The 13,037-nt window shown below is 38.4% G+C and overlaps 1 protein-coding gene across 1 annotated transcript in view; it reads left to right on the top strand.

Annotated features, from left to right (window-relative positions):
* LAPTM4B (lysosomal protein transmembrane 4 beta) overlaps window positions 1-13,037 on the top strand; it is a 67,654-nt gene that overhangs the window by 44,439 nt on the left and 10,178 nt on the right. Inside the window, exon 6 of the mRNA XM_070631810.1 lies at window positions 306-401. Within this exon, the coding sequence (XP_070487911.1) occupies window positions 306-401 (96 nt within the window). The remainder of the gene's footprint in view (window positions 1-305; window positions 402-13,037) is intronic.

Consider the following 13,037-nt stretch of genomic DNA (forward strand, 5'->3'; position numbering starts at 1 on the left):
GCAATAAATGTTTGTGGCTATTACTCCTTCTAACCACCTTTTCTTAGAAATTCTCCTCCTTCTCTCCGCCCCCCGCCCGCCCCCACCTTCTGGACTGGTGGGAAGAATGAGGCCACAGCAGCACCCTTTGCCGGAAAGTTACTGTACCCAACATTTGTAATTTTAAAGGTTTTTTGGTTTAGTAGAGTTAATATGTGCATTTAGAATTTATGTAAATGAAAGTTTTATAATGGCTTTATCTATGGTTGTATTTTAAATTGTGTGAATTGGAAAATTAAGATCTAATAATCACTACTCACTTACAGGGTTACTTGATTAGCTGTGTTTGGAACTGCTACCGATACATCAATGGCAGGAACGCCTCTGATGTCCTGGTTTATGTTACCAGCAATGACACTACGGTAGGTGTGACGTCGCTTAACGTGGAAATCTCCACGCCTCTGCTATATCATGGCTTCTAAATGTTTCTACTGTTGGCTATGTTTTTACTGCTGTTGAAACATACTCACAAGCTGCATAGTCATTGAAAGATTCATAATTGAATGAAAAGTGTTTTGTTTTCCTTACAGGATTTTAAAATTTAGATGGCTCGGCTAATAATTTAAAAATTATTTTTAAAAATATTACAGATAGATAATGTATGTACCCTTTCCATATTTATGTATCTTAAGCCTGAATTACTAAACCAAGGTATATAATTGTAGATGTCAATTCCGCATAGGACGACTATACTATCTCACTTGACATGTGAAATTACACTTAGAAATGTGATTTTATAGGTAGAGAAATAAGAATTGCAAAGGTTACTATGTCTTTAAAACCTGCCCTGCCTATGAAAACCTTGGTAAAAGAATTTAGGGGGCTGGCCTGGTGGTGCAGCAGTTAAGTTTGCACATTGTGCTTCAGCAGCCCGGGATTCGCCAGTTCGGATCCCGGGTGTGGACCTATGCACTGCTTGTCAAGCCATGCTGTGGCAGGCATCCCACATATAAAGTAGAGGAAGATGGGCATGATGTTAGCTCAGGGCTAGTCTTCCTCAGCAAAAAGAGGAGGATTGGTGGCAGATGTTAGCTCAGGGCTAATCTTCCTCAAAAAACTTAATTTTTTTTAAAAACTTAAAGAATTCAAGAATTCAAATGATCTCTGTTTGCTACTGGTTCATACTTAAAATTTTTAAACCTATCAAATATGATATTGGAAAACATGTCTTCGCTGGAAGAGTCCTTAAAATCATTTGTACTTTATGTAAATTATCTTAAACTGCCTGGCTCATGGTGAAAAGTATAAGTCGTCTAGGTATTAACCTCCCTGTCTCCATCACCCGTGTATTCAGCACAGTGCCCGATGTGGTGGTTGGGACAAGTAGGTGCCCAAGGAGTGGCTGATGAAAAGGATGGCAGTGGATGACATGAACATGTGGGATGGGTCAAAATGGATAGGATTGGAGAGGACAGAACGGACAAGACAAATGAAAGGGTAAAATCAATGGTATATCAAGTCTAAACTAGAACAGAGTTTTTATATTTTGTTTTGTTTTTTAAATTGTGGTGACTTGCTTAGTCTATGACCTTACCAAAATAATTTAACTGTCTCTGACTTTAGTTCCTGTGTATAAAATGAGAATGAAACAATTTTATATTAAATATATAGGTGCAAACTGGTATTACTGAGAACTCTCTGAGATTTCTGAGAGACAGCGTGTTATACATGAACAGTTTTCCTAAGTGCTCACCAAACATTTGTTGAATTGAATCAAATATACGTGAGCAGTGGTTTAAGAAGAGGCTCTGCCATAATCGGAGGCACAAAACCCAGGATCCCCAGATGCTAAGAAGGCCCTTCTGGGGGCGTCTGCAGAATCCTGTGCACTGATTACAGTAAACACATGTTTAAAGATTTAATCTTGGATCAATAAATCTCTTTAAAGAAATAACTGTTCTTAGTTACTGTAATTTTGATAAAATTACTGGCTTAAAGAATTTTGCTTTCTCTAAGTTCCTCAGGATTTAGTTATCTATAAGTTTATTTTTTTTGCTTTTTCTTAAAAAAGAAATCTCAGAGTATATTTATTTTCCTGCTGAACTAGTGAAAAATCTAAACAAAGTTTGAGATTTTTGAGTTGGAGGAACTAGTAAAGTTGCTAAATGAACAAGATAGATCAGAACCTCATCCTCAGTACCACGATGTGTGGGACTTAGAAAACTGCCATCTTTGAGAAGTATCTCAGAGGAGGTAATGCCCATATTGCACGTGTTTGTTTTTATATACTTTGGGTGGTGGTTTTTTCAGGGCTTTCTGAAGGGTTGTGTGTATGTTTAATCGAGGCAAGGTAGAAGGGCTGAAAAGGTACATGTTGTTTAGATATACCTCAGATCAGAGGATATTCTGGAATAGTGGAAATTGGGGTGCTTAGGGAATTTAAGAACCACGAGTAAGTCCCTAAAATGCATCCAACTAGCTTTTTAGAGGAAACTTGTGTTTTTCCCCTTTTGAAAGATTCAAAATTAGACATGGAATAACAGGTAAGTTTTATTTAGTCTAACTTAAAATAGTTGTACTTTTCAACTGGACATCCCCAGCTCTTCTAACAATAGACCTTTCTTCAGAAAGCCTGCCAGCTTGGCAGTAGTGTGTAGGAACTAGGGTTTGGGCCACCGCAGTTGCCTCCTGGTGTGTTGACAGAAGGTGGGGGCACTGCTCAATGATGGTTGTTGGTCATTATCTTCTCAGTCATTCTCTATCAACTTGCCATTTTTAAAACGAGGAAACTGAGTTGCTAATAATGTTTCTACCTTCTCAAAGTTCCCAGTGAACCTTTTCTTTTCTTTTCTTTTTAAGAATGGTATTCCTGGGAAAGGGAAATTTATCAATTCTCGTAACTTGGTTGCATTGATAGTCCACTCCAAAATGTAGGGTTAGTCTCAGCTTTCTGACAGTATTTTAAAAGATTTTTTTAAAAAAGATAATGATATTGTGGCTACTTTTCCAAAGAATCCTTATCATACCTAAAATAATACCTCCTTAATATCAAAAAATTTCCAGTAAATGCTCAGATTTCCCATTGTCTCATAAATGTCATAATTTTTCTAGCAGTTTGTTTGAAAGCAGATCTCTGGGTCAATATGTATTTTAGGTCTCTATAATTTTTTGTTAAGAGACTAGTTTGTCCCACAGACTAGATGTTTCTGATTGCATACCTATAGTATAGTCCTCTGTGTTTCCCGTAAATTAGTTGTATCTGGAGGCTTCCCATATTCATGTTTCCATGTTCATTTTTTTCGGTCACTTTTTTTTATTGAGTTCATAATAGTTTACATCATTATGAAGTTTCAGTTGTACATTATTTCTTGTCCTTCCCCATATAGGTGCTGCCTTCACGCCCCTTGCCCCCCCCCCCCCGCCAGCCCCCTGCCCCTGATAACCACTGAACTGTTCTCTTTGTCCGTCTGTTTATCTTCCACGTGTGAGTGATGTCATATAGTGTTTGTCTTTCCCAGTCTGGCTTATTTCACTTAACATAAAACCCTCCAGGTCCATCCATGTTGTTGCAAATGGGATGATTTCGCCTTATTTTATGGCAGAGTAGTATTCCATTGTATATATATACACCATATCTTCTGTACGCAGTCGATGGACACTTGGATTGCTTCCATGTCTTGGCTATTGTGAGTATTGCTGCAGTGAACGTGGGGTACACAGGTCACTTTGGATTGTTGATTTCAATTTGTTTGGATAGTTACCCAGTAGTGGGATAGCTGAGTCGTATGGTATTGCTATTTTTAGTTTTTTGGGGAATCTCTATACTGTTTTCCATAGTGGCTGCACCAGTTTGCATTCCCACCAGGAGTGTATGAGGGTTCCCTTTTCTCCACACCCTCTCCAACATTTGTTATTTTAGTCTTAGTGATTATAGCCATGTTAACAGATGTAAGATGGTATCTTAGTGTAGTTTTGATTTGCATTTCCCTAATGATCAGTGATGTTGAACATCTTTTCATGTGCTCATTGGCCATCTGTGTATCTTCTTTGGAGAAATGTCTGTTCATATCCTCTGCCCACTTTTTGATCGGGCTGTTTGGTTTTTTGTTGTTCAGTTGTGTGAGTTCCTTATATATTATGGAGATTAACCCCTTGTCAGATATATGATTTGAAAATATTTTCTCCCAATTGGTAGGTTGTCTTTTTATTTTGATCCTAGTTTCTTTTGCCATGCAGAAGCTCTTTAGTCTGATGAAGTCACACTTCTTTATTTTTTATGTTGTTCCCCTTGTCTGAGAAGACGTGGTATTCAAAAAGATTCTTTTCAGTTTGATGTCACAGAGTGTACTACCTATATTTTCTTCCAGAAGTTTTATGGCTTCAGAACTTATCTTCAAGTCTTTGATTCATTTTGAGTTTATTTTTGTGTATGGCGTGAGATAATGGTCTACTTTCATTCTTTTGCAAGTGGTTGTCCAGATTTCCCCACACCATTTGTTGAAGAGACTGTCTTTTCTCCATTGTATGTTCTTGGCACCTTCGTCAAATATTAGCTGTCTATAGATGTGCAGTTTTATTTCTGGGCTTTCAGTTCTGTTCCGTTGGTCTGAGTGCTTGTTTTTGTACCAGTACCATGCTGTTCTAATTACTATGGCTTTGTAGCAATTTTTTTTTTTTAAGATTGGCACCTGAGCTAACCACTGTTGCCAATCTTCTTTTTTTTTTTTCCCTCCCCAAATACCCCCAGTACATAGTTGTATATTTTAGTTGTGGGTCTTTCTGGTTGTGGCATGTGAGACGCCGTCTCAGCGTGGCCTGATGAGCGGTGCCATGTCCATGCCCAGGATCCGAACTGGTGAAACCCTGCGCCACCAAAGTGGAGTGCACAAACTTAACCACTCAGCCATGGGGCCGGTTCCCCATAGTACATTTTGAAGTCAGGAATTGTGATGCCTCAAGCTTTGTTTTTTTTTTCTCATGATTGCTTTAGCAATTTGGGGTCTTTGTTTGCTCCATATGAATTTTAGGATTCTTTGTTCTATTTCCGTGAAGAGTGTCATTGGGATGCTGATTGGGATTGTATTGAACTCTGCATTGCTTTGGGTAGTGTGGACATTTTAACTATGTTTATTCTTCCGATCTATGTGCATGGAATTTCTTTCCATCTCTTTATGTCGTCATCTATTTCTTTCAATAATGTCTTATAGTTTTCATTGTATAAGTCCTTCACCTCCTTGGTTAAATTTATTCCTACATATTTTACTCTTTTTGTTGCGATTGTAAATGGGATTGTATTGAGTTCTCTTTCTGTAAGTTCGTTATTGGAGTATAGAAATGCAAACTGATTTTTGTAAGTTGATTTTGTACCTTGCAATTTTACTGTAATTGTTGATTATTTCTAATAGTTTTCCAATGGATTCTTTAGGGTTTTCTATATATAAGATCATGTCGTTTGTAAACAGTGAGAGTTTCACTTCTTCATTTCCTATTTGGATTCCTTTTATTCCTTTCTCTTGCCTAATTGCTCTGGCCAAAACCTTCAATACTGTATTGAATAAGAGTGGTGATAGTAGGCATCCTTGTCTTGTTCCTGTTCTCAGAGGGATGGCATTCAGTTTTTCCCCATTGAGTATGATGTTGGCTGTGTGTTTGTCATATATGGCCTTTATTATGTTGAGGTAATTTCCTTTTATCCCTCATTTATTGAGATTTTTTATCATAAATGGATGTTGGAGCTTGTCAAATGCTGTCTCTGCGTCTATGTAGATGATCAGGTAGTTTTTCTTCCTCATTTTGTTAATGTTGTGTATCACATTGATTGATTTGCAGATGTTGAACCATCCCTGTATCCCTGGCATAAATCCCACTTGATTGTGATGTATCATCTTTTTGGTGTATTGCTGTATTCAGCTTGCCAATATTTTGTTGAGGCTTTTTCATCTATGTTCATCAGTGATATTGGCCTGTTGTTTTCCTTTTTTGTGTTGTCCTTGTCAGGCTTTGGTATCAGAGTGATGTTAGCCTCGTAGAATGTGTTAGGAAGCTTTCCATCTTCCCTAATTTTTTGGAATAGCTTGAGAAAGATAGGTATTAAATCCTCTTTGAAAGTTTGGTAGAAATCTCCAGGGAAGCTGTCTGGTTCTGGGCTTTTCTTTTTTGGGATGCTTTGATTACTGTTTCAGTCTCTTTACTTGTGATTAGTCTATTCAGATTATCTATGCTTCTTGATTCGGTTTTGGGAGGTTATAACAGTCAAAGAATTTATCCGTTTCTTCTAGATTGTCCATTTTGTTGGCGTATGGCTTTTTGTAGTATTGTCTAATAATCTGTATTTCTGTGGTATCCATTGTAATTTCTCTTCTTTCATTTCTAATTTTATTTATCTGAGCTTTCTCTCTTTTTTTTCTCTGTAAGTCTAGCTAAGGGTTTGTCAGTTTTGTTGATCTTCTCCAAGAACCAGCTGTTTGTTTCATTGATCCTTTCTACTGCCTTTTTTGTTGCAGTTGTGTTTATTTCTACTCTGATTTTTATTATTATTTCTCTCCTTCTGCTGACTTTGGGCTTTTTTTGTTCTTCTTTTTCTAATTTAGTTAGGTGTAGTTTGAGATTGCTTATTTGGGATTTTTCTTGTCTGTTAAGGTGAGCCTGTATTGCAGTGAATTTCCCTCTTAGTACTGCTTTTGCTGCATCCCTCATGAGTTGGTATGGTATGTTTTCATTTTCATTTGTCTCCAGATATTTTCTTGATTTCTCCTTTAATTTCTTCAGTGATCCTTTGGTTGTTCAATAGCATGTTGTTTAGTCTCTATGTCTTTTCCCTTTCTCAGCTTTTCTCTTGTACCTAATTTCTAGCTTGATAGCATTGTGATCAGAAAAGATGCTTGTCATTATTTCAATCTTAAATTTATTGAGGCTTGCCTTGTTTCCCAACATATGATCTGTCCTTGAGAATGTTCCATGCACACTTGAGAAGAATATGTATTCTGTTTTTGGATGGAGTGTTCTATATGTCTCTCTTAAGTCCAACTGGTCTAGCTTTTCATTTAATTCCAGTGTTTCCTTGTTGACTTTCTGTCTGTATGATCTATCCATTGGTGTGAGTGGAGCGTTGAGTTCCCCTGCAATTACTGTTCTACTATTAATATCTCTTTTTAAGTTTGTTAGTAGCTGCTTTATATACTTTGGTGCTCCTGTGTTGGGTGATAGATATATGCTTATATATATATGTATACTATATTATATATATATATATATATATATATATATACTGTGTTGGGTGATAGATAGATACTTATGTGCTATGTCTTCTTGGTCGAGTGTCCCTTTGATCGTTATATACTGCCCCTCTTTGTCTCTCTTTACTGTCTTATCTTGAAGTCTGCTTTGTTTGCTATAAGATTGAAACACCCACTTTCCGTTGTTTGCCATTAGCTTGGAGTATCATTTTCCATCCCTTTACTCTGAACCTGTATTTGTCGTTGGAGCTGAGATGTGTTTCCTGAGACAGCATAGTGTTGGGTCTTGTTCTTTAATACATCTCACCACTCTGTGTCTTTTTATTGGAGAATTCAATCCATTTAGATTTAGGGTGATTATTGATATATGAGGGCTTAATGCTGCCATTTTATCACTCATGTTCTGGTTGTCTTGCATTTCCTTTGTTTCTCAAATCTGTGTGTTTCAGTCTACTTGCTTTTTTTTTTTTGCAAGATTATTTTATAGTTGATAATTTGTTCTTTCATCAGGAGGCAGATAATATCTGATTGATTCTATCTGGGATAGCAGCAACCATTAATATCATTGATTCATTAGGAGTTGCAAGATGATGACATTCCATCATTTGTTCTTCATTTATTAGCTGGAATATTTCTATAAAAAAACTTTCCCTTATATACAGTTTGGTTACCCAGTGGTGCCTGTGACATGGATAAATATACTTGGTTTTGTTCTCTTTATTGATCAGTTTTCTAAATGATGAGTTGGTCCATCATTATCTATTGATGACCAGTGAGGTTTTTTTTTTAAGTAATAAATAACTAATGAAAAGAAGTCTACTGTTAGAAGAGCTGAAGATGTCCAGTTGAAAAGTACAACTATTTTGATAAATTTTAAATATCAGTAAGCCTAAATAAAATTTACCTGTTATTCAATACCTATTTCGAAACTTTCTAAGGAGAGAAAGAAAATCTTTCTCTAAAAATCATGGTTAATATCCTTATTAATGCTAAAATTGTGCTGTCTTTGGCCACTTTGAGCCTCTTTAAGTTGGTGCCCAAGTCTCTTGACACAACCCTGGTAGTCTTTGATAGTTTCCTTGCTGTCTGGTTGACAAGCTGTTCTAGACTCATCTTGTCCATTTCTTGTCCCAGACCTGGGATCAGCCATTTCTCCAAGGAGCACTGCTTCCTTTTTTTTTTTTTTTTTTTCTGGTGAGGAAGATTGGCACTGAGCTAACATCTGTTGCCAATCTTGCTCTTTTTCCTTGAGGAAGATTGTCGCTGAGCTAATATCTATTCCAACCCTCCTGTATTTTATGTGGGATGCTGCCACAGCATGGCTTGATGAGTGGTGCCACATCTGCATCTGGGGTCTGAACCTGTGAACCCTGGGTCACCGAAGTGGAGAGCGTGACCTTAACCACCAACTACCAGGCCGGCCCCCCTGCTTCCTTTTGGTAAAGACCATAATTTGGATTTCTAGAGTTGGAGAACAGACTTTTTTTTTGTCTTTTAAGCAGGGCTCTGCATGTTTGAAGATTGTTTTGACTAGAACTAAAGGAGTTCATGTTAGTTCTAACTTAAAAAAAAACACAAATATATGGGAGCCTCGCTCTGAGCCCCTAAATTGGGGGGTTGGAATGATCTAGTTCTGTAGTTTTCATTTTCCCTGGTCTCCATAGTTATAAGATCCTCATAGTGTATAGTAAGGTATGCGTCCCTTTTGTTCATTTCTTTATTGGGAATCCACACAGACATAATAACATGTTGTGTCTTTCACTTCCCATCAGATATTAGGCCAGATGGCTTTTCTCTCAGGCTGAATAGTCTCAGGGTGACCTCTGTGGAAAGATACTGGGGCTCTTGTTGGTAGAAATAAATGTGTTTTTTTTCTTCTCTAAAACAGTACACCTATTATTAGCCAGATATATACTTTCCCAAATACTACTCTGGGAACCTAGATAAGAGTTATTAGATATTGGAGTTTATCTGTGGGTTAATCTCTCCTCCAGTTTCCCAGTTGAAAGAAAAGCCTGAGTCAGAGGGGCCACAAACATCAGTTAGTTTGTAATGCCTTAGGGTCTTGGTATTTTTCTTTCTGGTGCCCTTAGGCCAAAAGAAATACCTAACTTTTCATTTCGTTCAGTGGTCAGGTCCAGACAACCTAAGAGTCATAGTTAGTGTGGTATCTCCTAGTTGTTGCTGTGTTTTCCTTGAAACTATCCTGAGGTGTCCCTTTGAGTCACTGCAGCTTTCCGTGGGCACCCTAGGGAGACGCAGCCTTCCTTTGAGAATATTGTAGAAATCACATTCTGGATACATGTTACCTAAAACCACGTTCTCTTCCCTACCTCCATCAAAATTTTGTTTTAAGAGGAAAATGTATTAAAATAGTAAACATCCAGATTGTAGTAAAAGATTTCTTTGACATTTAAATATACGCAAATCGAGAGTTAAAGAACTGTTTTAATCTATGCAGTCTGTTCTGCTAATACCAGTGAAGACTTGAGTGATGGTAGTACCCAGTATTTTGTTAAATCCAAAAGTAGGGAACCTGTTTCTTTGGAATTGGGGCACTTTAAAGCAGTAAGATTAATATTTCGCCAGAATAGTGTCTGAAATCTGATTCCAGATAAAAGAATCATCATCTTGGGTAATGTAGGAAAGTTCCTAACTAGGGATAAATAGGGAAGTTTTGAACTTCACTGAATCTGTTATGCCATGTCGTATTGTAGGTGCTAATCCTGGTTAACATTATATACAGGGTTACTGTTCTGACCTCAGAAAGTATTTTGCTGTGTCGGGCCACGTTTTGAGTCTGCCTTCGTGAAAAACACAGTTGAGAGAGAGGTCGGTGACCTGGTGAAGGCCAGATGATCTCCCCGGCAGCCATTTCCCAATGGCTTCTCTCCGAGGGGCCTGAGACTAATTAAGACCGACCTTGGGCTGTCAAAAACCACAAAGCAAATTCTCGGTTGACTGAGAGGGGTTGGGGGTGGGGGCAAATTTAGTAGTGGTTTCAATGACTTTCAAAAATTGTACATAAAAATTCCGTGTTTTTCCCCCCTCTTGCTGCTTTTAAAAATCAGGTTTACTTCCTAGGTATAGATTGAATATGGTTAGAAACAAGTTCTTGCTTAGTTAACGTGGTTCTGTTTATTTTTTTCCCCCACTGTAGAGAGAGAAAAGGGGCGGGAATGAACTAAATTGACAGCAGGAGAGATCTTTAGTTAGACTTTAGAAGTCCTTTCATACCTGAGAAACTAGGGCGTTACCAAGATGACTGTATAGTCATCAACTTGCAGATTCTTCAGAAAAGTCATAGCTGACTTTCTGAAATGGTGTGAGGAAGTCTTCGTCTAAGGGCTAGTTACTGTGCTGGCTCTTAAGATCTCTTTCAGTCCTGGGCATCTCAGATTCATGTACAAAAAGCATAACTCACAAACAAACAAACCTTTCACTGCTGTCATCTGCCTGTATGAACCCCAGGGTCCAGGAGGCAGTGGGGAGTGGGGAGAGTAAGAAGGTTCTAGAACAGGACTTCTAGAGGATTTGAAACTCTAGCCTGTGATTTCTTGGGTCTGGGCTTCTGGCCTACTAAGTACTGGAATACAAAAAGGAGATCTTATTTGTAATATCTCAATTGTGGGTGTCTCTTTCCCTTGTTATTTAATAGTTGGTATGATCTCTCTAAGTTTTTTTTTCTTTTTAATTTTAAAAGACCAAGAGGAATGTGAGAGGTTGATAACCACTTGGTAAAATCCCAGATAAGCACGGAGAGCAGCTAGGAGACCGTTTCTATAGTCGAGCTTACTGTGATGATGAAGATGATGACAGTCTGACCCAGGGCAGTAGTAGAGGGAATGAGAAAGAGGGGAAGGATTTGCGAGAGCTGTAGGAGGTGGAAAGGATAGTGCATAATTGAGGGGATGTGGAGTGAGATGATTCTCCAGGATGTCTCTTGTATGTGACTGTAACTTAAAATGTAAAATCATTTCCCTGGAAGCAGGACAAGACCTTGGAAGTTAACTGGTCCAACCACCTTTTGATACTCGCATCCCTTCGACTGTTCCCACAAGTGTCGTTTAGCTGAGGGCTGAATCATTGCGGTGATGTTCCGCCCCCCTCTGAATCTATTGTACGTCCCTGCTCTGTAGCTTTTGTAGCAGAGGTTTCTCCCCAAACAGTGATGTGGTGGTTGCCATCTGCCAGGCTCGGTGCTGGGTGCTTACATCTGTGAACTCAGTTAATCTCCAAAGTCCTTGAAGTACGTTCTACTAATCACTGTGTACAAAAGAAGGAATTGAGGCACCAAGTAGATAACTTCCCAAGATCACACGGCTAGTAAGTGGCAGGAGGCGGGAGTATGTCTTCAGGGGCCTGGCTGCAGTCTGTTCTTACCCACCAGCTTCCTCCTAGACCGTCTTCTGTTCAGACTGCAGCCAGGACTGTGTGTTCCCCCACAGGACCTGGCATGGATTTGACGAGGATGGGGAGTGAAGCAGGAGAACAATTCATTTAGACAATTCTTCTCAAGTAAAGTCACAAACTTTTAAAGTAGTTGGGACTTTTTGGGGGAGGTTTTTTGGGTTTATTTTTGCTTTTTAGCACAGTGGAAGGGATAGGAGGGTGACTTAGAAGAAAGAAGTGGAAGAAAAGCAAAGGGTAAAAGTAAACTTTGTGATAGCAGGTCAGCAGGGCTTCTGCTAAATAGTCCTGCTTCCTGTAACTCAGCCCCACATATTTTCCTGGGATCTTCCTACGTGCGCAGGGCTTCAGGAGTATGTATCTGTTAGTTCTGACAGAGAAGTATTGTGGGTGAGGTTGGACAAGATGCCCCTGGGATTTCCTCCTGAAAGCTTTTCCCCACTTTAATGTAGGTTCCACAATTCAAGCTGACAGTGCGTGACATTAACTCAGCTCATGTTTCTTTCCTTCCATTAATAAAATATAGTGTTTTTTAAAATATCCTAGTCTGCTAGAAATTATCTCTGACCCATATAACTTTCCAGTTATTTCATCCAGACAGCATTTGGAGCAGTCAGATCAACACACAGATATTTGAAACCCAGAAGTTCTGGAAGAGCATTCAAGTAAACCTAGTTTTCATTATGAACCTGGATAAGAGGATGTCAATCAGTGCTTAATTGTAATCCTCCTATAATAGCAAGTGAGAACAGTTGATAGTCGTTTTGCAGTCAATTGAGGATAAAATCATCCTCTATTTTCATTGTGTTTTACGTTAAAACACACACAGAACTTGGCTTGTTTATCGCATGTGTCCAAAATAGAGTCCATGTTGGTTTTACTCGAGGGACAGATGAGACGTTGAATTTTATTTTTTAACCTTCTAAGAAAGGTTTCCGGAGTATATCTTAGGGAAGGGGTAAAAAGTGTGTAAGGTGTTTGTGCAGCATTGTTTTTAATAGCAAAAGTAATAATTAGTATGCATTGTCTAATATTTGGGAGCCGGTTTGGTTAAATAAGGGTATATCCACTTGATAAAATGTCTTTATTGCCATAAAAATTTTTATAAGCAGTGTAACAGCAGAAGAAAGTTTTACGATGTTTTAAAAAGCAGAATATAGAAGTTTATATCGTGATTCCAGCTATGAAAAAATGAATTTTATAGACGCAGATTAGATTGTGATAGAAAATTAAGCAATTGCTTTGTTGGATACTGGAAATCAAAGCAGAAGCTGTTTCTCCCTTTCCGTTAATTGGAGGGAGGAAGGGAAGCATGTGGGGTGGAGGAATAGATGAAATGAGAATCTGAGATCTGAGGTCCTGAGCAGTCCTTCCAGCCCATGTGCCTCATCAGCAGCTGAGCAGGGCCAGGTT

This window comes from Equus przewalskii, chromosome 8, assembly GCF_037783145.1.
Source record: "Equus przewalskii isolate Varuska chromosome 8, EquPr2, whole genome shotgun sequence".
Lineage (NCBI taxonomy): Eukaryota > Metazoa > Chordata > Mammalia > Perissodactyla > Equidae > Equus > Equus przewalskii.